We start from the raw sequence: 27300 nt of genomic DNA on the forward strand, positions 1-27300 counted from the left end.
ATATCATGCTCCTACCCCACTTTTGCCTACAAGTTATTCTAGATATCTCAAGATATCAGTAAAAAAGGAAGTATAGCTTTTTCACTGAGCATATTGCACTAGTGGGGTGCAAATCCACTTGGGTGTTGGCTGCTGGAATCACTTGGGCACACAAAATTTGCAGCTCCTGGAATGGGCAAAACTTTCCTCCACTTCTTCCAGAAAACTCCCTAATCTATCGCAGGACATCCTAGTGGCTGTCTCTGGGAGAAGCTATGGCTACATATGCGTGCAGGGGGGCACTGGAAGTCAGGACTGTCTTTGCCTTTTGCTTTTGCCCCCTGCGTTTTGCTGCAGCCCAAGGAGCAGTAACACAAATGTCTAAAAGAAGCCCTAGGCAGCCAACAACCCTGAGGAGCTCTGGGGTTTGGGAAGCTCTTCTTAGGTTAGGATAGAGACCCTGTCCCCTTCTCTCCTCTTTCTGCTTGGGAAGAGTTTATTAAAACCTAAACTAGACTTTCCAAAAATAAGATCAACAAAACAGGAGGAAGAAGGAAAGGTGAAAATAAGAAGAAAGGTATTTGCATTCCCAAGATATTGCACAAGAATCCTTGGGCGAAACCTAGAGAGCTTCTAGAAACCTTAATTCTGGCTCAAGTTTAGCGAGAGTGCCTGAGGCATCGGGTCGATTTGGCACTCGCCTGCCCTCAGGGACCTCCAAGGAAAACCAAATCACAGCCACATCGCTCACTCCCTTCCTCTGCCGGATGCTCAAGGCACCAAGGCCCGCTGCCAGCCACGGCTTCAAGGCGGCAGCCGGCATTGCCTGGACTCATGCATGTGCCGGCCACAACTCCGTGCCTGGACCAAGGAGTGGCAGAAAGATCCCAAGACTGGCTAATTTTGGAGTAGACCATTGAGCCCAGCTGCGATGATGGTCATTTGTCAGCAGAGGAACTCGGCATTGCTCTGGGCAGAGCGGGAGTTGTAGCGGCTATCAAATATATATGGTATGACATCAAGTATCGCACACCTCCTTGGGCTGCTGCCCAACGCAACACCTTGTCAGGAGCAGCCAAGGGCAAAGCTTGCCCCTTTCTGTATAAAACCCAGGCAAGGAAACATGAATCATTTCTGAGCAATGCCTGAAGTGGGGCAGACCGCTGCTTTCAGTAGTGTTTAAATCCTTTACATTGGGATTTTCCAGCAGCCTTTCGCTGCCAGGCTCATGAATCATGCTTTGCCCCTGGCATCAGCAAGGTAAACGCTTCAGTTCCTGAGGGAAAGGGAATTAGAGCTACAGCAAGAAGGAGAAGGAAAAAAAAAAAAAAGGGTGCTCCATGCCACATACCTTGAGCAAAAGCTTCAGTGAGTGGCTGGCACCCTGGATGGGCCACCACTCCTTCCTGGTACCAGATACACCCCCTGTCTCCAGGTCTCTACCAGCTTAGAAAACAGGTCTCATGTGCAGCAGGAACTTGGGAAGAGGCAATAAAATCTGCGCCTTCCTTCTGACACAAATCAGACCAAGAACTGGTTAGAGACAGAGGAGACCCAGAGAAAGGGTGAGAGCCAAGGAAGCAGCTTTTATACAGGTGTTGCTTAGCAGATCACAGCAGCTGCTGGGGGCGCTTGGGCTGGCAGCTGCTCAGCGTTGCCTACAGCCTTTGGTCTTAATCCCGTGCTGGAGAAGGGAGTTTTCAGACTGTGCTCTTGCACCTTTCAGAGCTCTGAGCATTTAAGGGATCTTCACCGGAGCCCTGCCCGACATCCACTTACCCCGCTATTGATTTACTTTTGTAACACCTTGACCACGGTGTGTAAGAGCCATCTGTGAAAGCCAAGGGAGCCCGGGCAGTGAAACCCAATCCTCAAGGCTTCATTTCATCTGCTGTGCAAGTCACCTCCCAATCAGTGGAGACAGGTCCGGGCCAACTAACCCGAAGGTCTTCCACATGCCCCTTGGTACCCATCACCACTATCAGTTATTTACCTTTTACAGTCCATATGGTGTATAGGGCAACTGTCTCCTGGCAAGAGATCCTTCTGCCAGCCCACTGTGATCTTGGTCCAAACCCATTAGCAACAAACAGGAGTGAAAGCTGAGTTTGAGGCACAGCGAATGAGGCCCTGAGGGATGGAGGAGGTCTGACAGTCCCATGTAACTGTTAAGCAAATGCTGATTTCTGCAAGACAGAGCAAAGTGGAAGACGGGATGAAAATCCTAGGGCCAGGACAGCGTTGACAGAAGGACAGACCTGTGCAAAGAGGAGTGAAAAGCAGCCAGGTGGGAATTCATAGCCAGCGCTTAGCATGAGTTGCATGTTTGGCAACCAGGCCTAGCCCTATTCCCCTTCACATAGTGCTGAAAGCCGGGGAAGAGCGCCACGACTGGCAGAAATCAGGGAAACTTCTCAGCAAGGATGTGGGATTATGGCCTGACCAACTCCAACTGTGCTAGACACAGTCCCTTCCCGCTCTGGCAGACCCCTAGCCCTGCCAGACAATCATTACGTGGTTTCGTTAGGCTTCTATATATGCACCTTGCTGTAAGTTTAAAGAAGACCTTCCCTTCCAGTAAATTATAGCTTAGTTTTGGCTTTCAGGCAAGGCTGCAGCTCGAGTGTTTAGACAGTCTGACTTGCTCGGTTGGGGCTTTTCCTGAACACCGCGTGCAGGGGAGGTAAAGCAGTTCAGTGGTTCAGTCATGAGCACACAAACAAACCTACAGATTTCTGATTGCAAAACACATAAAAAAACATAAGAAAAACACCATGATGTAAAGAAGTAGCTCAGCTAGAGCCAAGTACACATGGGATAGCATTACACGTCCCCAGTGTTTATTTACAGTCAGCCAAGTAGGAGTGCCATCCAGCTCTCTTTCAACGTGCCCGGAAGTTTTCCTCGGATCATTTGTTCACGTAGGGCTGTAAACATCAGACTCCTCCAGTCCACGTATAGATAAGCAAAGTGCTACTGTGCATAGGAAGCCTGCAGATTCCCACTTCACGTCACGAAGGACACAGAATCCGAGAGCTTCACGGTGCCCGCAGCGCAAGCCTGAGCACTGTGGCACCACCTTGGCCTGGGTCACAACCCTCTGTGGGGAGGGTCCCCCATTCAGTGTCACCCCCTCAGTGGAGACATCGCTGAGTCTTGAACTGGACCTGCCCAAAGATTGTGAGCAATAGCAAGAGGAGGAAGCAAAGGTAAAACCACCCTGGAGCAGGTGGGTTTTATACCACAGGTTGGGGTATTTTGTGTCTATGCTTGGAGTCACGCTCTGAATCCTCTGCTGGCTCCTAGGCATTGCAGAAAACCCTGAATCTTTCTGTCCTTCATTCTGACTTCCTTAGGGAGGAAAACAAAACAAAACAAAACAAAACTATTTTTTTTTCCCAATAAAAGATACATTAATTATCACTTCAGCAGGGCTGTAAAAGCCAGAATGCAAAGCTAAAGAAATCTTTCTGTTTACAAATATTCCTTGAAACCTGCTAGGTGTTAACAACATTTTCCAGAACCCTCATGTCCCTACCCACCATTGCTTTGCTGTCGCAGAGGCGTTGAGGTTGGAAGGGGCTTCGGGAGATCATTTAGGCCAACCCTCCTGCTCAAGCAGGGTCACCTAGAGCGTGTTGCCCAGGATCGATGACGCCACCCAGGAAAGGCTCCGTGGGGGCTGAGATCGGCCAGGTTTCCACAATCGCGATGCTTGCGCCTCTTGGAGATGCCTGGTCCTTGTCCAGGGGCACGGGGCCACATCAGCAATTTCCATCGCTGTCTGGGGTGGGAAGGGTGGCTCATGCTGCCTGGATCTCACTCACATGATGTGCAGGAAAGCTGACTTCTCTTTTTCTGCCAAAGGTTACTGTGCCTTCTTTTTCCATTACCGCTTCATGAGCAGGCCCTCACTTTGAACCACACTTTACTGATAATCCACTTTTGCAAAATCTGGCCATTTTCCTCTGCCACGGCTGTGGCAGAAAACCCTCTTCACTCAGCACCCGGATACTAGAAATCAGTGATAATCTCCAATTAACACAGACATTTCTCCTATAAGCATGACATTCCCCTAAATGCACATATTCACTTGGCCATATCCCTCCAATTCTTACTTTTAATGCACAACTATGACTATGCCTGCAAGGGAAGCTAGGATTTTTAAGGACTTCGCTTTGTTTCAACATGCTCATTTACAACATGGAATAAGAAACCTTGAAACACTCGAGCAAAATACTCCCCTATGCCCATGCAAAGAGACTCCAGGCAGTAACTTCATCAGGTTCTTCCTTAGAAAAAAGCATGTGAACAGGTAACTACGTGCTTATATGTCGGAATGAACATTTCCCCAGAAACACAACACACTGCAGAGCTTAAGGCCTGAACCAAATGTGGCTTTGAAACCTTTGGGATGGTTTTTCATCATTTCCAGGCTCCTCCACATACAAGCTAAGCACTCACTCAGTTAAAACTGAGTTTTGGAAGAGTAAGAGCAGGTACTTCAGTGCAACCTTCCTTTAGCAGGAAGGAGAGCCTGCCAAAATTCAGTGATGTGCCCTGTTACACAGGCATGGAGTCATCTGAGAGAAACCTGAGCACCTTTAAAGCAAATATGCAAGGAAACAATGATGTATGGGTTGTCGCCTCTGTGCTGTACAAAGCTAGTGCCAATCTTCCGCATGGGAAGATTGACAAACACAAATATTCTGTAACGGGAAACAAAAATATTCTGTAACGAGCAGAAGTTATATGTGTAGGGTTGGACTATGCTGCTTTTTAAGGAAAGCACAGAAAAGTTTTTCAAGAATAGGAAAACCGCAGCACTCTCAGACCTGCACAAAAACCCTCACAGCAAAAGGCTTTTTTTTCCCACTAGATGGTGCCAAGACCTTGCTGATGGCCAGGTCCCTGCAGGGTGCAAATTCAGGAAGAGTCCCAGCCTGCCAGCCCTTTGGAGCAGTGCACTCAAGGACAGGAGGGGATCCCGGAGCCCACCAGAGTCGTGCCAGATGGTCCCATCCAGAGTCTGATGGAAATACACGGTGTTTCCATCCTCATCCTGACACTGGCAGCAGCATCAGTAACCCCTGCCTATTCCCCAAAAATCTGGGTATGTGCTTGGGAAGGGGAGCTGCCTCTCCAAGCTCTCCAAGCTGGCCTCTGCATGCGGGGCAGGGGGAACATGCATTTCCTCCTCTTTAGCCACATTATTTTAAGCAGGCCAGCTCCGTGAACCCCAGAAGTCCCCAGAGGGCAGCATTTCTCCACACAGCAGGCTACACCACTGCCGCCTCACTGTTCCCTCCGCCTCTGCCTCCCGCTCCAACTTGAGTAAAAACTGGAGAGCAAAACAACACACTGTTATATAAGTAACATTTTCTTTTGGACATGGCCACCATGCCATGGATGCACGCATGAACCCACTGTGTTCAAGCACACCCCAACTTTAATAGGTCCGGTGGAGGAAAAAGGGTCCCAAAGCCACAGCACTGTCTGGAGGGGCACCTCAGGACTCAGGTGATGGATGGGGAAAGCATTTGGCCACACTCCAAGCAAGGAGTAACAGGGGCCAGGGAGGGTGATTGCAATCGCGGAGAATGGGGGTCTGAAGTCCTGAGGGAGGGAAATGACAAGGATGGGTCATGGTGGGGCTGGGGCGAGCAGGGCACAAGAGCCACCCTGTGACACCGAATACCTTCCTCCCAAAGTGCAAGGACCACACGGACAGGCTTTTCTCACCGTTTATTTCCTCGCTTCAGACCAGGGGACGGCGAACAACGCTCTCGCGTGCTGCGCTATTGCGATTTACGGCATGGCCTCCTAGTGCGCGTTGCCTACAGCAGACCCAGACGCGGCTTTCCTAGCATGGCAGGCGCCCCCCACCCTCTCGAACTGATGGCATTGCAGGCTGGACCGGTGCTTTGGGGTGCCCAGCTGCCGAGCTGAAGCACGGCATCGAGGCGCAGCCACCGCTGTGGCCACGGCGGCGGGGCAAAGACTGGCACCCGCCGGCCCGTGGGGTGGCTGCCACCTCCTGGGGATGGTTTCCTCTGAGGGGGAGGCATCAGGGGAGCGAGGTGTCCCCAGGCAGCCATGGAGCAGCCCGGGGAGGGATGGGGGGCTTGGGTGCTTCAGTGGCGCCACCGGCCCTCCCGGCCCCAGGAGCCGTCACCCTCCTGGCGGCTGTCACTGCGGCTGCTTTGATCCGGCTCCGACGACTGGCTGCTGTCCTCAGTGCCGCGGTGTGCTGGTCCGGGCCAGGCGGCCTGGGCTCTGTAGGGGCCAAGGGGTGCCCTGTGCTGCTGGCGCTTCCCCCCCGGGGCGGCCCGTCCGAAGGTGTAGACAGAGCGCTCCTGCACGCGGAGCTCATCGGCTCGCCGCACCTGGTCCACCCGCCGGCTGCGGCCGTACGCCTCGTACACCCGGGCAACGCCGCCGGCCGGCCCCCGGCCAGAGGGGACTCCTGGCCTCCCCCTGCCACCACCATGACCCTTCACCTCCTTGCCCCTCAGCCCCGGGCTCCGGGGGGTGCCCCCACGGCGGGTGCTGGGTGCTGCAGTGTGAGCTGCGCCATAGCCAGGAGCTGCTCCGCGTCCCATCGTTCCGACGCTGAGAGGAGCCTGAGCGGGTGGACGGGGATGGGCCAGCTCCATCCTGTCACCATGGGATCTCTTGGTGGCCTCCGTTACCTGGGATTGTCCCACCACTGGCGCCTCCCCACCACTGTCATCTCTGCCCCGGCTACTGCTGCCTTTCTCTTTCCCCCGTGGGGATTTGGGGAGCCCAGCACCCTTCTGCTGGCGCCGTGGGCCGGTGGCTTGCGGCTTGACCTGGCGGCTCCCGCCTGGCCCGGGCTGGCGAGCTGCCTCCCCGCTGACTGTGGTGCAGTCCCCCTCATCCGGCCGGGGGGAAGTCATGGCACCACGGCCCTCCTGCTGCGCTGCTATGGACACCAGCCCCTGCTCCTCATCGGGGCCATCCCTGTCACCATGGCCCACTGTGGTGGATGCTCCTTCATCCTTGCCACCTTCTTGCCCGCTCCCGGGAGTGCGCTGGCCACTGTAACGCTCCTCAGTGGCAATCGGTGTGGGCAGTTGGCTGCCTGCCCCTGTCACGGTGGTGACGGCATCATGGCCATTGTCGTCTAGGTGCACTGTGGCAATCCCTTGCTCCCCGACATGGATGTTGGCCTTCCCAATGAAGATGTTGACTTCGTCGTCTGCCTTGGTAGGGATCTGGACGAGACCTGCCCTCTCTACCTGTGTTGCCCCTCGGGTAATGGTAACAGCGCCAGCATCTGGGATGTATGTGTATTCATCCACGCCGGCCGCGTCAACTTCCACATCCTCAGTGTTTTCAGTGATGGATGTTAAGGCAGCACCTCCTCCGACAGTGGTTTCACCATGGTCGCTTCCCCGAGCAGTGCCCAGCATGGTGACATGGCCACTGCCCTCTTCCTCGGCCGCCGTGGCAACATCTTCTGCTGGCCCATGTCCTGTCGTCACCACCTCCCAGGCCTGCTCAGCCTCGTGGCTGTCACTGACTGTTTCTCCAGCCTGGGATTTGTTCCTCTGCCTAGCTGCCTCCAGCTCCCTGAGGCCGTCTCCTTCCCTTCTAGCGCCATCGGCACCTTCCCGGGAGCCCTCGTGCTCTCGTGGGGCTGTGACCGCGTGTTGTGATAGGACCAAAATGCCACTTTCTGCCCTGTCCTGGAAATTGAAGTCACCGCTGCCCTCGGTACCAGGAGCCAGGCTAGGGTCACCGCTGTCAGCACCTGCCTCTGGGCCGGGCCAGCGTGCCTCCCCACTGCCCGCATTGACCACAGTGCTGGGCGGCCGCCCGTCCTCCACAGCGCTGCTGTTCTCGGGTCCAGCGCGCTCCGGCAGAGAGCTGTCGTTGTCCCCTCTGCGGCCAGCCCTACCATCCTCCACCAGCTTCCTTGCCACCTCCTCTTCCTCCCTGGGCTGGGGGTAGGAGATGTTGTTTTGAGCACTGGCCTCTTCCTTCTGCATGATGCAAAGATGAGAGGGTTAAATCAGGCTGAACACGTATTTTCTGCAATGTTACAAAGCGCCGACTCACAACATCCTCTCACCTGCACCTGCGTCTGATTTCGCCGTGTTGAAAATGAGTACACATATTTAAAGAATAAAAAGCCATGATTGAGATTGCAGCCTTTCATCAGTATCTAGAGAGAGAGAGAGAGAAAATAAATTTTAAAATATATATACATACATATATATACACATATAAATCTTTTCGTAAGAGCAATGGCAGGAGCTTTTTTTCTGGGGCCAAAGCTCAGGGTCCTCTCCCAGTTCAGCTCAGACCTGGGCACTGGTTAAACGTGGGAGCCCTGGGACAGGTATAGCAGCCCTTGCCTTGTGACCGATACAGCTGTTGGGGACCTCAGCAGAATCATGTTTATCAGGCCTCCTGCCTCTTGGATGTGGCTGCTCCTATTGACTGGTTTTCAGCTTCTGCTTTCTTTCAGAATTTATGGTTTCTTTGTAAGGTAGCTCATGGCTTGAACAAAAGATCTCATAAGCAACCTTGTTAAACATGATGGATGGGATCTAGAGCAACTCAAGTGCCAGAAGGCAAACAGCTGGTTTATAATAAAAAATTAAAACATTTTCTCTCATTTTATTTGGGAATATTCTGCTGAATTTTGTTACTGATTCATTTGAGAGTGATATATGTTTAAATAAAATGCAAAGTAGCTAAGACTTTTAAAGCCTCATCTGTGAGTGCAAAGAATATTTCTGCGTTGGGCATGAGAGCTTACAGATAAGATGTGCTGCCTGTATTTAGGAGCCTAACCACACCAGCATGGTCTCCTGCTGGGAAATGTTACAAAAAGAGGGAAAGGAAGACCAGCCCCCATTAGGGACCAAACCGACTGTTGAGCACAGAGAAGCTGCAGTGTTTGAAATGGCTACGTATTTCAGCATGTGCTTGCACTCCCCACCCTCTGCAGATCAACGGTTTTGCCCTGGGAAGGGCTGATTTACCTGGTGCTGGCCCATGCAGTTCTCGCTTGGCTTTCTGGAGAGTGGCGGAGGCACCTGGAGCAGGGACACGAAGGAGAGCAAAGGCATTACATATCACCTCTGTCATCTCGGCTGCTATAAATGCCCTGTACAGGTTACCTCTTCTGAAGAGGATGGTGCTGGCCTCTTTTCAGTGGTGGCCACCGACAGAACTAGAGGAAACGGCCAGAAACTGAAACACCAAAAGTTCCACGGGAATTTAAGGAAAATTTTTTTAACAGTGAGGGTGACAGAGCACTGGAACAGGCTGCCCAGAGAGGTTGTGGAGTCTCCTTCTCTGGAGAGCTCCAAAACCCGCTTGGACGCAGTCCTGTGCCATGTGCTCTAGACAACCCTGCGTGTGCAGGGGGGTTGGACTAGATGACCTCTAGAGGTCCCTTCCAGCCTTAAGCATTCTAAGAAAAGAAAAAAAGCCATTTACTGCTATCAGGTCCTTGCTCAATCTATAAACCATCCTGGTCATGCAGCCGGCAGCCCAGGGCCAGCCCCACTGCAGACCTGGCAAAACCTGCATGTGTCCATGAGCGTCCATGCAGGCGTTTGCCAGATGGGTGACAGGTTGCAGATTACGAATTATAAATTGTACGGCATGGATTGCAGGTCTGGCGAAATGGCAAGAGTATTTAACAAGTTCTCCTCTATGCCAGTATTAGAAAAATGAATCCACAGTGATTAATATCCTTACCCTTGCTGCCCTGCTACGGACTGTGTTGTGCGAGCTTTAATTTAGGGAGGAAATGACACACACCTGGTTTCTCACCTACTTAATCCCACATGAAAATGAATTATTGTAAGCGCTAGAATATAAAGACCTTTGAGTTCACAGGAAATGCAGTGCATCCAACTGCCCGCCCTACCTGTGTGGTTAACGCAGGTATGCTTTCCTGCAATCCCTTTTTGTGGAAATGCTAAGGGTGTTTCTCAGCCAAAAACCAGAAGAGCAGGAAGGAGTTTAAGGGGAAGAGCTACAGCGGTGCACAGTGGCTCTTGTGCCAAGGCCTAGCTAATTGTCCAGTTAAAGTGGCGCAGCGGATAGCTTTGGAAACCACGGGCAGAAATACTCACAGGCATTGAGAAGGCCGTGCTTGCAAGACACACGCACAAGAGGGCAACAAGCATCTTTGGTGATTCCTAGGGACACAAAGCAGGTGTTACTTGTGCCATATGTGACTGTAAAACATGTGTGTGGGAGCAGATGCAGCAGGGCCCGAGGGCTGCAAGGCTCTTGGGAAGCCTGGCCTGGGGGCAGAGCAGCCCAGGCCTGCTCACGTTTTATCCCCTGCTGCCTGCACCTAGCCTTGCTTTTCCATGGCTGGACGCTGAACCACAAGCACTATAAATAGAGGCAGTAGCTGAGTTACCTCTGCACAGATGTGACATTTGCTCTACGGAGCCTGTATGTCTCAGGCAGGACTGGGAATAAAAGGACCAAGAGCGCAAGCTCTGGTGACAGTTTTATAAAGGTCATTAAAGCTTCTTCAGCTCTGGCCCAGCAGTTCTGACACATGCTCTTTGGTCAAAGCTCTTCTCCGGGACTTCATAATGAACACAAATAAATAATGAACACAAAGGTCTGTCAAGTAAAGAAATACAGTGATACATGGAGTGATTCATGTAGCACAAGCTTCACTTTTGTTCTCCATCTCTGAATAAGAAACTTTACTGGATCCTGACTTTCCTATATGCTGTTTTCAGCAGCAGTAATAACTGGCAGGCAACACCTACCAGTTATGTCGAGTACTAAGTCTTATTTCTTTCATCCTTCCCAGCCACAGTTTGCAGATCAAGTTGTAAAACTAGCTAATATTGCTATAGAAAATATCCAAAGGGAATCTGTACGTTATGATCACTCCACAAAGCTTTGCCATGTATCATATCCTGCTTAGCCTATATCACATAGAAAATTATACATACTACATTGTTCTCCTGGTGGCCACTTCCATTTCTGCAGTGAACCCACTCTACTATCGGAGGAAAAATAGATTAAAAGATAAAGGGAGAGACAGGGTAAGGAAATTACCTTCTGTCGTCAGGAGGTGAGGTCCCTTGAGCGGAGTTTGGAGGCTCAGGGCCCGTTGCTGAAATTTAAAGTTGGCTATAACTCCCCAGAGCCAATCAGCTCCCGCACGCAGGCATTTGTCACACCTGGAAGTGCCCACAGATAACCAGGGGGAGTAATTTTCATCTAAAAATGTGCTTGTGGTAGAAGAGAGCTATCAAATGTTCCACCCCGTCGAATAAACAGAAAGTACAGTTTATAAATATCTGTTCTGAAGCTTAAATGGCGCGATAATTTAGCATTGATCCTAGCACGGCACACTGCCAGCTGTGTTGTTAATGAGGATGGGGGCGCAGCGAGGGGCAGGGTGTTTACTGTGATGGACGTGGGAAAAGGAAGGGCCATGGAAAGCAAACAGAGCCTGTGAAAAGGGAGAGAACAATGTATGGTGGCAAGCGCCTGTTCCAGCACCCACCACGACCTGCGCCCTGGGGCTAAACCCAGAGCTGGCTAGGCTACACGATGCCCCTTTCGAGCTGTAAATGCCTTGGGCAGCCAGCTTCCATCGCAGGTAGATTTCAAAGGAGCTAGAAAAAGAGAAAGGCCCAAATCAAAACTAATGGAGCTGCCAAAGGCTGCTGGGGCCGGGGCCCCGGCGCAGCGCTGGGGCTCGCTGCGCAGAGCAAGGCAGTGGCCTTGGCACGGCGCCCGGGCAGGGGAGGTTTTACGCAAGCCCTACGCAGGCAGGGCCTCGTGTGCCCCATGGGAGAGGGCTGCTGGGCCCCGGGAGGCCGAGCCCCGCTGCGGCCCAGCGGCCTCCTGGCCCCACCGTGGGCACCCCCTGGGCCATCCTGATACGACCACTGGCGCTGGGGGGAAGTGAACAATAGGGCTGCCCTTTCCTGCTGCCATGCTGGGCCCTTCCCAGCCTTGGCAACTTGCTGGTCCGTGGGAAGCACCCCTGGAGGGGACAAGTGAAGGGGGTCCACAACGCACACGTGTGCGGGACTACCTGGGGCGAGGGCAGCCAGAGCACGGCTGGGGTGGAATTGAAGCGGTTTTGTAACACAGCCAGCGCTTGGCAAAGGACGTGTGTGAGAATAGCAACTCATTTTCCAGCTGGGCCTATATTAGGAGTTGAACACAGGTTGCTTTTCTGGAAGCGTGAAGGCAGCGCGGTAACTTCCCTTAACCCATCGCAGGGCTCTGCACAGCACTCAGTGCCAGCAACCCGCTCACGAGGTTCTAGCTGTGGCCTTGCCTATAAGGCGCTACCTCCTACCTAATCCATGCCCTTGAGGAGGTCCTGGCCTCGTAGCCGCAGGCCACACAGAGCAGGGAGCTCCATAAAATGGAGTGGTGACAAGGTACCAGAAACAGCAGTGAAAAGGTAGCACCTGAATTGCAAACACACAAGTCACTTCTCCCCTCACTGCGAACCTATTCGCTTCATTTGCTTTATTTTGATTTGATTTGGGAGATATAAAACCAGACGAGAGACAGTGTTCAGCGAAACCCGCTTGGCAGCCCCCTCCGGCACGCAGTAACTCTTTGAACTGGACACAAAACCGATGGACACCAGCAGCAAATGTAAGGGACCAAGTTGAGCATGTGGGGTTCTCTAGCCCAAACTCCTGCCCAGAGAAGGGTGTTGGAGCGGCTGCTGGGGCGTGTGCCCCAGTGGATGCACCAAGACCAATCAAAGTGTGGTCAGCACATGGCCAAGCAGGGTGCAGGTTTCGCGTTTTGCAGGCACGGCCATATTGCTTGTTCCTGAGTGAAACCAGGGGAGGAGCAGGGTAAGGAGGGACGGGCGAGCGGAGCAGTAGCGCTGGAGGTGGGGGCTGCTGCCAGCTCCTCCCTCACTGGCTGTAGTAGTAATCTTGACCGTAAACATCATAGCCGTGCCCCTTGTAGTAGCTGTACTCATCCTCATAGGCCCGGTAGCTGTCCCCGCGGGCGTCCCCCCCTTCATGGCCATAGTTGTAGTCGCCAGTGTGGCGCTCTATGCCGCTGACCGTCATCTCATACTCCCACTGGTCATCAGCCGCTGTGGTGGTGTCTGGGGAGCTCGTGTCTCCCGGGGTGGTTGTGGCAGAAAGCCCCTCGTTAACGGTGGTGCTGATGGCGGTTGTCGCTTCGCTTTCTTCCTCTTCCTCCTCCTCTTCCTCCTCCTCCTCCTCTTCTTCTTCCTCCTCCTCACCAGCTGTGCCATTGCCTTCCTCTGCTGCGGCGGTGCCATTGCCATGAGTGCTGTCTCCTTCTGCAGTGGTGTTGGTGCTCGTGCCGTTAACTCCCTGCCCGTTCTCCTCTACCTCCTCCTCGTTCTCTTCCTCCTCCTCCTCTTCCTCTTCCTCGTTCTCATCACTGTCTTCGTCTTCAGAGTCCTCACCTTTACCACCCTTGCCAGAAGATTTGCTTGTGCTGGTTCCCACCTGGCCATTGCAGTCCTGTCCCAGAAGAAAATAATCTGGCATTAATGGTGCATGATGGCCTTACAGAAAATAATATGGTGTTAATGGTGCACGCTGGCCTTGTGGCTTGCCAAAACCCAAGGAGCAGAGCTGTGGCCCTGCCCTGCTCCAAATCAGCTCATCTGGCATCCAGCTGGGTGTGAGGAAGACCTGCATGGGCCTGCCAGGAGCTGTTACCCTCTTTGTCCCCCCAGAACAACACCCAAGGCTGGGAGCTGCTCCAGCGTCACCTTCTGTGGAGCGGCAGTGTCTCCCCCAGCTCCAGCAGCAGCGTCGGTGCCGGCCCCGTCACCCACTGCGTTCTGGCCCTCATAGGTCGCGCCCTGCTGAGAAATGACAGGCTCACGTCGCACGCTTCCAACAAGCGTGTGCTTAGTGCCAAAGGAAAGAAGGCTGTTTTTGCACCCACTGAGGGCCCACTGAATTGCACGGTGTGGGGAGCACCGCCACGACCCTCGGACAGTGACGGTCACAGCGGCACTGCCTGCACAGCAGTTGCTGAATACAGGGCCTTTCATCGTCTTTCCTCCCACCTCCCGCAAGGCAGAGCAAGCCGTGCCCCACGCTGCTAGCAGGATGAAACTGTGTCATTTGCCCCAATACACGGTCATGCCAGTGTGCCCTGACCCATGATTGTGCGATACGGCTTTTAAAGCTGGGCAGACTAGGGGTGCTTTTAACCCCTAAAGCTGCCTCTCTCACATTTGCCTTCCAAAAGGAAACAGGAAAAAAGAGAAAAGAAGAAAATGGGAAAAGGAAAGGAGCTGAATAAAAAAAATAAAAAAGAAAAACACAAAAGGGTTTCAAATCCCAAGTGGTATCTGTGGGCAGACAGTAGTGCTGACCACAAATTGAGAGGAGTGGAGGCTAAAAAACACAGCATGTCCCCAATTTCTGCGTTGGTTTTCCAAGCTGCTGCCGGGCAGTTTGCCATGACAATGGCCACATGAGTACTTACCTCCTCGTCCTCCTCCTCAGAGCCGTCCCCTTCTTCTTCTGATGAGTCACTGCCCTGTGGAAAGGCAAAGCGAAGGCAAAGCGCTTTTCCCTGTGCTTCCAAATAATGCAGATGGCCAAAAAACCCTGGGTGCGCACCCCGGCATCGCCTCGCTCCCTGGCACGTGCGTGGTGGCAGGGATGCTTGGCAGGGGCCAGTGCTCTCCAGGCCTGGCCATAGCTGTAGGGTGCCTTAGGCCGTCGGTGTCACAAGCATGAGAGCCTCAGCCCAAGAAGACTCGGCCAGGGCCTGGCCCAGCTTTGCAACCAAGAGGGTTGCGCCAGGGAGGGTGGTGCCTGTGACTGTTGAATTTAGGTGTCTCTGGAGTGGATGGGTACCCAACCACTTGGCACTTACCCGATACCGCCTCTGCGGAGGGTACGCATACGCGTACCTGTACAGATAGTACCGATGCCTGCTCTTCAAAACCTACCGGAAGAACGGGGCGAGGGGAAGAGAGAAAGAAAAATCTCTTCAGTTTTGCTTTTGAGGACAGATAAGAGAAAAACAAAAAAGAAAAGAAAAACTGTCCCACGGCTCCACCCTGGCAGATGGAGCTATCTGAAGCGGGCTGAACTCCTACCGCATTTTCCTCCGAGTCATTCGGCTTGACACGCCGCAGCCAGTTCTTGACCTGCAGGGGAAGGCGGGGGCTGAGCGCGTGTAACGTGGGCACGGGGGCCCCGGCGCGGTGCGGGGAGCGCGGCTACTCACCGAGAACGCGCAGGCCACCCCCACGAGGCACGCCAGGACGAGCAGCGTCCGCATGGCTGCGACCGGGAGCCGGGAGCTGAGCGAGGAGACCAGAGAGGGCTCTGTCACCCCCGGGAATTAAGTCACCCGGGAATTCGATGTCAGCAAGAGGAATAAAAGAGGGAACCTCTAAAGTCTGCTGTGGGCAAACAGAGCCACGGCCAGAGCACCCATGTCTCATTGAGTAGATACTGAGGGAAGCAAACTGCAGCTTCCCCGTTCGCCAAAGCGTCTCTTTCTGTCTTTGTGTCTCCAGCACAAACAATGACCAGCCCAGCCTTCCTCATGGGATGCAGCCCAAAATAAACTCTAGGCATCCATTGGAATCAGATATAGCTACCCCCTTGCAAGGCCAGGATATAAGCCTGGGGCTCGAAGCCTTGGCTGCACCACAGTTGTTATTATACCTATCCCCCTCATCTTCATGCAACTCAGAAAACAACCCGTATCAACAAGAAAACAACCCACATTCAGTAAGACTCTGGATGTATTTCCCCTGCTTCTGAGCACTGGTTCTTTCACCAGAGAGGCAGAAGAGAAGCCGTGGCGTGACACAGCCCCGCCGGCCTCCTCTCCAAGGAGGCTTCGCAGCAAGCCTCAAACCTCAACCCTTCACTCTCCTTCTGAAGCAGGAGTGGAAAAGCAGTGCAAATAGAAAAAGGCCGCCAGCTCAAAAACCACCCTCCCTAAACACAGCAACCTTACCTGTGTGCAGTCCTCAAAGCCAGTCCAAGGAGTGAGCGGACACAGATTTCCCCCAGCCTCTGCTTGCTCACTGCCACCCTCCTGGGATATAAACTCTATTTTTGCCCCCGGACAGCCAATCGCCGCCTCGCCTGGTGTGACGCCATCCGGCGGCCTCTCACCAGAAAACCCCCAAACTTCAACACTTCTCCAGGCCCAGATTTAGTATATAAACATAAAGCCCTGCCCCGCTGCCAAGAGGCTTGTACCATTCCGCTTAATTGAAGGGCTGGCTGAAGATGAACGGGTTGGGAGGTTGAAATGTATAATAAAAGCTCTGGATCGAAATTAAAATAAATATTGAGAAATCTGTTTTAAGGGATTTGTCTACCTGCCTTTTTGGGAAATTCTGACCCTTTTTTTTCCAATAAAATAATAAAGAATCCCCCTCCCCAACTCCCTTGTTATTCAGGCATAGACATTAACACAAAAAAGAACCAAAAAAAAGTATGCAAAAAAATATCGTAGCAAATGTCACTGTCTGCACTAAGGTCCATTTCATCTCTCTTTTGAAAGAAACAGGGATTTATCTCCAAATATCACCTTAAGACCCCTGAGTCCTGCTGGTCAGGGACACCCTGCAAAATGCCTGGCTATTTAGCTTCTCCCTGCGCCCAAATACACACCAAGTCAGGCCTAGGGACTCGTGCCCTCCGCTCACCAAATTCAGCTGTTTCTGCAGGCTGAAACGTGGCAACTTTCCATGAGTTCCCAGCAAAGCCAACTATAAGTGCTTGGGACAACATGCAAAAAATACCCTTGTGGCCACCCAAACTGCAAGGGCATGAGGACCTTCGAGGTGGAATAGAGTAGCTCTATTATAGGCTAGGTCCTCTCGCAGCTGTATGGGAATTTGGTCAGGCCACCGGGGTTCAAGTCTTGCCTCCGAGAACCGTTTGTGGGCACCTGCTCACAGCCAAGCAGGGCCTGGTCGGCGAGAGACCCTTCCACGTTTCTCCCAAGGCTGCCCGATATTCCCTGGGGGATCCCCAATTCCTAGGCCTTTCTTTCCAGGATTTCTGTTTTCTGGGGGTGGCTTTTTCGCTGAGGAAAGAGCCCATAAAAGCGGAGTGAAACTCAGCCAGGCTGTGCTCCCGTGCCCTTCTTCAAGCCGGACACAGTGCTGCTGCGTCCTCTTTCCCAGGCTTGCACTGAATTCATTCAAAAGGGTCCCTTGGATAATCCAACTTTTATTTTCTCGGCCTGTTGCTGACTGAAACAAAACGCTCAAAGGGAATTAATGGCCAAACTAATTTCGGCTCCTTTCCAGCCTCCAACCACTTCGCCAACTGGAAAAAAAAAAATCCTTAAAAATCCCCAAGTAAAAGGAGTCGGTGCAGGGGGAGGCTGCCCTGCTGGGGACGGTCACGTTTCAGCCCTGCCTTGTGCCTGGGGCAGATAGGGTTGTGCTGTAGGTCCATGCTGGCCTGGATGGTGCCAGCAGCGAGCAAACCAATGTGCCCCTCGGCAAACTCGAGGGCCGCGTTGCTGCGAGGCATCCTAATTACAAGGGACGTCCCGGGCTGGCTGCGGCATTCCCACCGGGGCCTCGGGCCAGGCAAAGCCACAAGAAGAAAGAAACAAATAAATAAATAAAAATCAAACGGCGGCTCCGCTGCCCCGGTGCCAGCGCAGCAGCCCACGGCACAGGCAGAAACTGCGGCCTCAGCACCAGCGGCTCTGCCGCCCCTGCCAGGCACCCAGCGCCCAAAACCCGCCCCGCGCGGGACCCCCTGCCCCGGCTTCTCGTGCCATGAGGGATGGGGTCCTGCAGGGAGCCGGAGCCCTCTTCCTGCTCCGCTTCAGCAAATATCATGGAGGCCGCTGGGGCTTCCTTGCTCTCTGCCTTCAGCCTGGGCTTCCCTGCATGGGAAAGCAGGGAAGCACTTGCTTAGGTTTAAGTTTACATTTAATTAGAGCTGGGCGACAGTGGGGGAGGCATTTTTTAATCTAATTAAAGGGCTGCTGCTCTAGGCTTTAAAAAAAGAACCCTGGCTCTAAAAATGCCCGTTTTGCCTGAGATCCCTAAAAAGCACTAGCTCGGCTGCGGCCTATGTTTAGCCTCTGGCCTGCGAAAGCAAGCGAAGGCGACCCAGGCAAGGGCCAAAAAGCACCCAGGTCCTATGGCCCCATGTGTCTTTAGACATGAATAAATGACGTGCCAAAGGCCCACGAGCATCGCCGAGGAGCTCAGCTCCAGAGGACGCCCGCGAGGGGCTGGCGCTGCCGAAGGAAAGGCCGGAGGCAGCAGCTCCCTGCTGTGAGCCGGGCTGCCAGCTGCCTCCCACGCGGGGATCCCAAAAGGACGCGGCGCCCGATTACATCGGCCCGACCGCTCTGCCTTAGCTAGGGCAGGAGGGAGCCCAGGGCAAAAATCCGAAACGATGGGAACCAAATCTGGCCAAATTCCGTCTTTCCTCTGCCAGTGGCACATGTCTAGTATGGGGACGGCGAGGGGTGACTTGGCCCTGGAGCCTGCAACAACACACAGCAATGGAGGCCTTTTTTTTTTTTTTTTTTTAGTATGAGCTGTTTTCCCCAGGGCCCGATGCCTGAAAGGTGGTTAAAACTGGTTGTCAGCACTAAAAATGGGTGGGTTTGTGCCCAGAATTACTAGCCTGGCCAGGGACAGTGTGACAGGGTACATTTTTATTTTAATTGCCCGAGTTTTCTACGACTTAACGGTCAGAGCGTCCCTTTTTGGCCCAGGTTGACCTGGTTGCTATGTTCAATTCTAATTATTATTTTTACAGGGCAGTAAATGAGAAGAGAAGCATCGCTGGCTGGGCCCAGGCTGTGGTCAGTGATGTGACAGCCTTCAGGCACCCTCTGCCTTCTGCCGCCCTATTTCCACGCCCTGGAGCTATTCTGGGAAGAAACCTCAGCTCCAAAAATAAGCAAAGAAAACAAAAACAGAAGCGTACCCGTGAACGGCAGGAGAGACCGGTGCGCTTGCTGCAAAGGTGCTTTTTCGGAGAGGCACCAGCCCCGTTTCTTCTGTTGGAGCTGGGGGCTTTGACGTTAGCCCCCGGCTCACTGCTGTACTTAAGCAAAACCCGACTTCCTCACTTGGACTGGGAAACTACCTGCTTGCAAAGACAGTTCAAGGGAGGAAACGCCATGAAAACCAAAGCGGAACGCTCCTGCACTGCAGGAGCCAAAGCCAGAATTGAGCTAACATGCGCCAGCGTAAGCGATTAGTGCCCGTTTTGGATATACGGGTCCACTGCAAATAGTTTCCAAGATCTTTGGCCTGTTTTGCAAACAGGTCACACAGCGATCGTAACCTCCTTATTTGCCCAATGCTTGTGTAAAGGAGGAGTAGATCAGCCATTCACCCTTTGGTGCATTTGTGTTGCTCACCAGAGACAAATTCCACGCGGAGCGCAGAAGAACGCAGGCATTTGTTTAACTTCTAGTTAAAACCCCCCTTTGCTAAAAGCTCCTGGCCAGGGGGGAAATGCAGCTTGTTCCCCCACATGCTGTTCTGAGCCGCATTCGGGCTTAAATCATTGTGACTCGCAGAGCAGACGAGGAGAAGCTGGAATTTATTTTGGAGAATTGGTTATTGTGTTTATATACACAGATGGACATAAGCAGATAACTAGATGTCTAAGGATGCAGTAAGTACTTTAAATTTCAAGTATTTGTCTTATCTTTGGGAAAAAAGGTAGGTTTTGAAAGTATTCAGACTATAATCTAATTTGCTTTGCAATCGAGTATTTCACCAAGATAAAAAGGCATTTCTTTCCAGCTTTGCATTTATGGGTGTTAAAACATAAAAAGCACAAATTTTGGACCACCTAGTCCTTCTGTAGCTTTCTATTCTTCCTTTTAAGTACAAGGTGCAGTAAATTTATCATGTTGATTATAAAGCTTTAGCTTCACTTTTAATGTGATGGTGCCCGATCACCCCAAGAACCGATGTGGGCTGGCAAACAGCAGGGCCAGCCCTGCGGCCGGCCCGGCCTCGCCGCAGCCCTCTTGGCATTGCTGCAGGGCTGCCCTGGCACGGTTCTTTCCAGGAGATTCCCAAGAGGAAAAGCCTTCCAGGCCCCATGCAATTCACTGCCTTGCAGCGTTCCCTTTGGTTACCTCGGGGCATCCACCCAGAGCGACGTCCATGCGGCGTCAGAGACACGGCCAGGAGATGAGCAGCAGCACCGCTTGCTGGACACGCGCGACTCCACAGCCCAGCGCCCTACCTGGAGGCACCATGCAGGAAAGAGGGCAAGAACATCAGTACCATCACGTTTAACTACAGCGGTGCTATGGGACGTAGCCCTTTCTGCACGTGGGGCATCCAAACAGCAGGGGCTGCCAAGCCCTCGCAGCGACGCGAGGCCACCACGTCCTGGCACCACGTCCCGGCAGGAGCCACCCACCCCTGCCAGGAAGGGGCACGATTGACAGAAATAGCAAAAGCTTCCCAGGCCAGGGAGAAAAAGGTTTTGCAGGGGTGGATCTGCGTCTGCAAATTAAATGCAGTTTTGCTATAAGCAGTAAAAAATTATTTAGCTTCTTTTCTGGGGCTTTAATTAGTAGCTGCGTTGCAACACCTAGCAATTGCACCACTGCCCCCAGAGGAACTTAGCACACACGGGTCCAGCCAGCACCTACCTGCTTAGCCCAATGACATCCACTAAGGAGCTTCAACTCCACATTGCAAACATGCACAGCTATATGTTCCTGAGTTTACACAGCCCTGCTTATTCTGAGCATTTTGTCACATAAAGAGGAAAAAAATAAGTCTAGATAGCATCTGTTTTTTTGTTGTTGTTTGTTTTTTTCTTAGGCAAATACTGTATTGTGCGCTTGTTGCCAGTAGGGGGGAAAACCAAAAATGCATGCAAAGAATAGGAGACTTTATCAGTGGATCTATTTGGCCACGATCCCCAGGACACCCTGAAGGTCTCTGTAATGATTTTGACAGAGCCTGATGGCAAAATGCGTTAGTCACCTGCCAAATACGTCCCAAAACGCACTTTCTTTGCGACAGCAACAGCTGGGGACGCCGCGTGGGCCCCTCGGAGCTCCCCGCGGAGCATCGCGTCCTCCGTCACAGCCAGCCTCTGCCAGAGCCCAAAACACAGCGCACAAAGGAAAAGGCATTTCCCCAAAAACCCCAAATAGCCCCCAAATACCTCTAATGTCCCTCACCAGTGCCCCTATCCCTACTCCTCCACAGGCTGCGAGAGCTACTGTGTCCTTTAACACTACCTGCCCCCGCTTCCCCACGTGCTCCTACTGCCCCCCAGCTCCCCACATCTCTGCCATCGGGGACGTGGCAGTGGGGACGAGTGGGGTGCCCCCGTGAGCAGCTCCCACGCAGCTTTCCTCCTCCCCATGCTGCCTGGACCCTCATCAGCACTGAAGCCCTGGGGTGAGGGGAACGCGAGCAGGAGGTGGACACCAGGGCTCCAGGTGGGATCTAGCATCAGACTGAGGTGCTGGGCTGTGATGTGAGTGTCTCTTCACCCAAGTGCACCAGGTCCTGGCACTTACCTGCTGCCCAGGGCACCTCATGGTGGCACCTCGGCCTTTTCCCTTGCCCCAGGGTCTACCCCGTGCATGGATTTTTGACATGAGCTACTGAAGAGCAGTGGTTGGGCCCCCTGCAGCTCCCCAGGCTCAAAGACTGGTCACAACCAGCATGTAGGGCGTCTCTGCAGAGAACTGCGGGCTCAAGGCAGCTCATGACAATTGTGGACTGCAAATAGGCAGTTCTCCACTTGGGAACAGCCTTGGAGTTTAGCTCCTGCTCACTGAAGTTTGAGCCCCAAATCAAATCCCTTGACTCTGCCAAGACAGAATAATAATGAAATTCCAAATCATGACTATTCAGTCTGATTTTTTTTAATATTAATTAAGGAAATAAACAGGATTATTTAATTTCAGCTTTGAAATACAAACGGTATCAATGCAAAAGGATACAATATAATGTTTTCTGTACATTTATTACAAAATATTAATTACATCTCATACTGAAGTGGTACTCGGTACACTGCGTAATGCAGGCTGAGCCAATGTGCAGTGGACACGTATTGGCTGTTTTATATGCACTACACAGAGTTAATTTAAAGCTCCCTTTAGGATCTACGCAAGGGATTTGAACAAAGTGGTAAATACAAGCAGTGACCATAGGGACCCATCCTCTCCTGTGTATTCAGGCACAGCTCTCAGCAACGCTCCCAGAAATGACAGAAGAGATGGAGACAGAAGCAACTCGCTGGCGTGCCATCCTCGCCGACCCTCCTCGCCGACCCTCAGCAGAGTTTGATTTCATTTGCACTGGCACCTGGATAGCTATAGTTCTGCTGTGTTCCTGGCACGCATTAACTCAGTGTGATGCTGTAAACCATCTTCTTTCCTAGTTTTAGCATTGTCATGTGTTAGGTGTTTCACTTCACCTCCAGCAAGCTTCAGTTGAAAGGGTCAGCCCCTACGAACCGTTGTGCATTTTGTCCATGGCATGTTCTCAGGAAGATTTCAACCTGCCTATGACGTAAATAAATTAAATTACTTCTCCCCCCTCTAGAAAAAAAGTCCAGGATAGATGAGTTTGTTGGAGTGTTTTAATACCCATCCTGGCAGTCATTATCATCGTAATCACCAATGTGCTGCTTGTGATAGACACGGAGCCTTCGTTTCCGCTTCTCGCTCTCCAGGCTCCTCGGTAAGCTGTCATCTCCATGGCTGGTGGATTCATTTGTGGCATCCTCCCTGGAGTGACTGTCCTCTTCTGCAGAGTGACTGTGCTCCTCCTCTTTGGAGTCACTGCTACGGCTCTCTGTGGATGTGCTGTCCTCATCCGTCACCTCTTCGCTCTCGTGGGAATCGGTGGTGGGATCCTCTTCGCTGCTGTCACCCTCGTGGGACGTGCTTTGGCTCTCAGTTGACTTGCTATGAGATGGTCCATCATCATCAGCAACGGAGTCAGTCCTGTCCTCTTCTGACTCCACACTGTCCTCACTGGATTTACTCTTCTCTCTGGATTCACTCTGATCCCCCTCACGTTCTGCAGATTCCCTGTCAAGTTCGGATGGTTTGCTGTTGTCCTCAGCTGATTCTCTGTCTTCCTGTCCCTCTTCAGACTTGCTGCCACTGCGTTCATCTAATTTGCTGAGCACTTCTCTGGAATTTTCTTCCTGTGATTCCCTACTCGCTTCATCTGACTGGCTGACAGGTTCCTCCCTGGATTTGCTGTCTACATCTTCCCTGGAGTGGCTCTCTACATCTTCCTCAGATCTGTCAGCACTGTTTTCCTTGGATTCACTGGTAATGTGCTCTTCAGACTCGCTCTTGTCTTCGGCAGCCTGGCTGTCTTCTCTGGAGTCAGCGTCCACAGACTCGCTGTCATCATGTTGCAGGCTGTCATCCTCTTCCGAGTTGTCGGGCCCATCCAGGAGCTCTTTGCTGCGGGACTCTTCCTCCGATTGATCACTGACCTTCAGGACGGCCTTCCCTGCCTCCCTGCTGCTTTCCTGGCTGCTCTCTTTGTAATGAAAGGCAGCACGAAGCCCTTTGGAGTTGCCCATGAAACCATCAAAGACAGATGGGTCATCACCCTGCATCTCTTCATTGTCAAAATCATACCTCTCCTCTTGGCTGCTGCTGTCACTGTCGCCTCCCCTTCTGTACGTTCCACCATACCTGCTGGCAATGTAGTTTCTGTACTCCCCGCGATCCAGGCTCCTGCTTTCACTGCTGCTGCTGCTGCTGTCATGCTGTCTTCCGCTCACCACAGTACCCCTGTGGTCACCGTTTTGGTCACTGTCACCAAATGTATCGCGTTCCCCTGCTCCGTTAGGGCCAATGGTGTAAGTAGCGTCTTGGCCATTCTCCTCTCCCTCATTGTTCTCATCAAAAGTATCATCTCCGCTGTCGTCCTCCTCATCTAACAAGTCACTTCTTTCCCTGTAGCCCCTTCTGGGGAAAAATCCAGTGGGTCTGTAGAGAAGCCCGTTGCCTCCAGCTTTGTAGCTGTCGGACACATGGCTTTCAGCACCATAGTGCTCCCCCTTGTCACCATTACCAGCATCGTGTGCATCCTCCTCCTCCTGTAGATGTGATAGACCAAAATTACTGTGAAGGTTTGTGTTTCACAGGCATGAAGGTTTGTATCCTTCACTACGCATGCTAAGCCTTAGTCTGACTTGTGCCAGTGCCCTTCAGAAAACCTGCCTCACTGAGGAAATGTTGCTTGGGAAATAATTTGACCCTGGATCCACTAAGCTGAAAACCTAACAGATAAAAGATGTTACCATCAAATAGACTGGTTGTGGACACATTATGCCTTTTGATCTCTCAGGAACCACGAAACATATTCCCTAAAAGCTCACTAATCTAACTGGATACATAACATGAGCTATGTTAAGTGTGAATGGAGGACTGGGTGTGCCACAAATCAATTCAAAGCAGGACAGGAATTCTATTCTTTTTGAATTGCCATTTAATTATCAAAATCCTCACTTTCAATCCAAAATCCAGATCAAGCTTTCAGTTCAAGAACTCCATTCACTGAAGCAGATGAGATTTAGGGTCAGATTCTTACTCTTCTGTATTTATAGTGAGTTAAATCTCACTGCAGATATTTATACTGAATGCAGTGGAATAATCTACTAACTAGGCTTAATATGATGCAAGTAAGCAAAATCTTGTTCCCTTCCTCACAGTCCTGAGCTGAAAATAGCATCTGATCCAGTAAGAAAACACTGTCTTAAAATGAAAGGTCTGTGTTATGTATGTAACGGAACTGCATATTTACTGGGTAAGACTTCTTCCTGGCAGGCATCTGGTAGAACAAGTGTTTTATCTTTCAAGCACGTGGTCTCAGTACAGAAGAATTCAGGACACTCACCAGGAAATGCTTCTCATCCAGGCGCTGGCCAAGGCTATTCTCATGTTGGTATTCTGCCTCATCCAGGTCACCAGTGTCCTCATGATCGACCCAGTTCTTATGCTGAGCCTCCCTAATTCTGCTTCTCTTAGCACCACTGTTGCGCTTGGCAACCTCGTCACCAAAATCATTTTCATCTGCAGGATCCTGATCCTCAGAGTCCCCCACAATGTCCATCTCTCCTCTTTCTCTGCTGCCATGAGGACTTCTGTCATCTCCATCATCCAAGCCAACAAGCTCATTCATATGTTCTTCACTTGCTGTGTCCTGGATGAAAAACATAAAATATTTTTGGTTAACTAAACATTAGTGCACATTTACTAATACTACTGTAAGACAACCTACAGCTTCTAAGTTGTGTGAGCACTGAAGACCTTTCTAATTGCTTGTGACTCAACACTTGAGTTGTTTTTGACGACATAATTAAAAAATCATTAACAAAAGCAACCCATTTTATTTTGTAGCCTTTACTAAATTGAACAGATACAGCCACAGATGCCTTTTCTGACTTCCAGCACACGCACTTGGAAACCATTCTATAAGTTTTTTCCACCGAAAAAAATAAAGGATTTTTAATACCCTCTGATGAATAAATTCAATTAAAAAGAACTATCATTCTTAATTGCAGCCAGATGTTACCTAGAACTGTTATCTTAAATGTCTCTGTAGAGATATGCAAAAGCATAGCATGGTTTTGAGCCCCAAAGAGCCCCCATTATGGTGGTTTGAAGCACAGAAGTTCCATTATTTAGGACTAATGCAGGGTAAGATGTCAGATGAATTGAGGATAGAGAGAGGGAGACCAGACTTCCTCCTGTTCAGGACCAGAAAGGTCTCATTGAGCCCTGCAGCTGGAAGAAATACCAGCCTGAAGGTTGCAACACTTCAAATACACAGAAGCAGCTGAATTGCTCTGAGCTTTGCATTGCTGCAACTGCAAGGGAGCACATTCTCTTCTGGCAGTAAAGGAGGGCCATTCAGCCAAACTGGCAGAGCTTTAAACCCAAGCAGGCTCAGGGTAAGTTCATCTCCTCAAGGAACAGGTTACTGGAGCAGCTGTGGCACACATTTATCATTTGGCAATCATCTTCCCTATTGGGGAGGTCTATGCATGCTTGCAAAATTAGCTGAAACCATTCTAAGTGCAAAAATCTCTAGATAAATGGGTGCAGCTCAGAGACCCACAGACGCCAGCAGCTCTTAAGTAACTCTTTTCTGGGTACCATTTACTGTGTCTGACACAGATGGCTTTGAAGGCTATTTCCAGTTGAAAGACTGCAGTTAACTGGCTTACCTCCTGCTCTGTGGAGCTCCTGGGATGAGCAGACAAGTGGTTGGGCACCTAAACACATTGAGGAAACAGAGTTCACGAATGAGCAGAAGTTGTATGAGGTGGCTCAATTATGTCAAAATGCTGAGGGATGGGGTTGAATATTTCTTTAATGGATACTTACAGGGTGAGCGTAGGCAAAAGTCCAGAGGAAGATTAGCAAGAAAACAGTCTTCATGTTGATTATATTTCCTGGAGCTGCAAAGAAGGGGGTACATTAGAGCAAAGTGTTTACACAGGCCCTCAGGCACATCTCAGCCTCACAAGGCATCCCAGCACCTGGAGCAGAGGGCAAAGCTTTTCCAGCCTATGTAACCTTGGCTATTGCAGCCCTCAGCGCCCAACTGGAAGCACCTTCAGAGCTGCTGAACATTTCTCCTTGTGTCATTAACTTGGCTGCCAGGATCTCCTAAACATTAATCTCCTAAACATTAATCTTAAACATTAATCCTAAACATTGAACTCTGATTAGGAGGAACTAACTTGACTGCTGCTGTCTGCAGTGGGCAGTATCTGCCACCCTGGCAGACACTGCGCCCCAGCAGGAATATTTGGCTCTCCAGGCTGGGTGACAGGACACTGACAGCCCCAGCCAGGACCATGGTGCCTGGGTTCAGAAGCACTAGAGATCTTCTCTTTTAATTAAGAGGCATTTCTCTCTCTCATTTTACAGAGGCCCACAAGCAAGCAGCCTAGCACCACAGGTGTTTTTTACCTTAGGAAGCAGTATCAAAATCCTGATTTACAAGAGTCTCTCCTACTCCCTTCCATAAATCACCAAGAAGCCCAACCCCCAAATAACCCAAGGCAATTAGAGTCCTTACCTCGAAGGGCAGCTGAAGGCAGCTTAGCCGGGGGCGCTCGGTGCTGGTGGCAGAGCCCAGTTGACCCCTGTGCCGGGTGCCTGGGGCTGTGTGTGCCCCAGGGCTGGCGGGCAGGCATTTAAACGCTGCCTCGCTGAGGCCCGGGCCGCAGGCAGCCAATGGCACAGGCGGGAAGCGCTGCCATGTGCGGAGGCGGCGCCGGGAACCCGGCCTCCCGCACTTCCGCTCGTCTCCGCCGGCGCGTT

The 27300-nt window shown here is 51.7% G+C and overlaps 3 protein-coding genes across 3 annotated transcripts in view; all 3 read right to left on the reverse strand.

Annotated features, from left to right (window-relative positions):
* The window catches only part of SPP1 (secreted phosphoprotein 1), an 80914-nt gene that overhangs the window by 15037 nt on the left and 38577 nt on the right, over positions 1-27300 (reverse strand). The window lies entirely within an intron of this gene.
* IBSP (integrin binding sialoprotein) lies at positions 12897-15273 on the reverse strand. The gene is made up of 6 exons (XM_088531538.1): positions 15220-15273; positions 15089-15139; positions 14863-14934; positions 14467-14520; positions 13739-13834; positions 12897-13484 (listed from the first exon to the last, which is right to left on the reverse strand). Exons 1-6 carry the CDS (start codon positions 15271-15273, stop codon positions 12897-12899), a joined length of 915 nt encoding a protein of 304 aa, XP_088387664.1.
* On the reverse strand, positions 22450-26409 carry DMP1 (dentin matrix acidic phosphoprotein 1). Its single transcript, XM_010218702.2, has 4 exons — positions 26356-26409; positions 26196-26243; positions 24863-25168; positions 22450-24062 (listed from the first exon to the last, which is right to left on the reverse strand). Exons 1-4 carry the CDS (start codon positions 26407-26409, stop codon positions 22578-22580), a joined length of 1893 nt encoding a protein of 630 aa, XP_010217004.2. The 3' UTR covers positions 22450-22577.

Source organism: Tinamus guttatus, unplaced genomic scaffold, assembly GCF_059628265.1.
Source record: "Tinamus guttatus ecotype Peru unplaced genomic scaffold, ASM5962826v1 Tinamus_guttatus_pri_ptg000423l, whole genome shotgun sequence".
Classification (NCBI taxonomy): Eukaryota; Metazoa; Chordata; class Aves; order Tinamiformes; family Tinamidae; genus Tinamus; species Tinamus guttatus.

Bases quoted from the DNA above. Each gene is read 5' to 3' on its own strand.
- IBSP (XM_088531538.1), bottom strand. From the start codon at position 15,273: ATGCGGACGCTGCTCGTCCTGGCGTGCCTCGTGGGGGTGGCCTGCGCG. The intron at 15,140-15,219 runs GTGAGTAGCCGC...CTTCCCCTGCAG, and splicing joins GGGTGGCCTGCGCGTTCTCG to GTCAAGAACTGGCTGCGGCG. The intron at 14,935-15,088 runs GTAGGAGTTCAG...TTCTTCCGGTAG, and splicing joins ATGACTCGGAGGAAAATGCG to GTTTTGAAGAGCAGGCATCG.
- DMP1 (XM_010218702.2), bottom strand. From the start codon at position 26,409: ATGAAGACTGTTTTCTTGCTAATCTTCCTCTGGACTTTTGCCTACGCT. The intron at 26,244-26,355 runs GTAAGTATCCAT...CAATGTGTTTAG, and splicing joins CTTTTGCCTACGCTCACCCT to GTGCCCAACCACTTGTCTGC. The intron at 25,169-26,195 runs GTAAGCCAGTTA...TTTTTCATCCAG, and splicing joins GGAGCTCCACAGAGCAGGAG to GACACAGCAAGTGAAGAACA.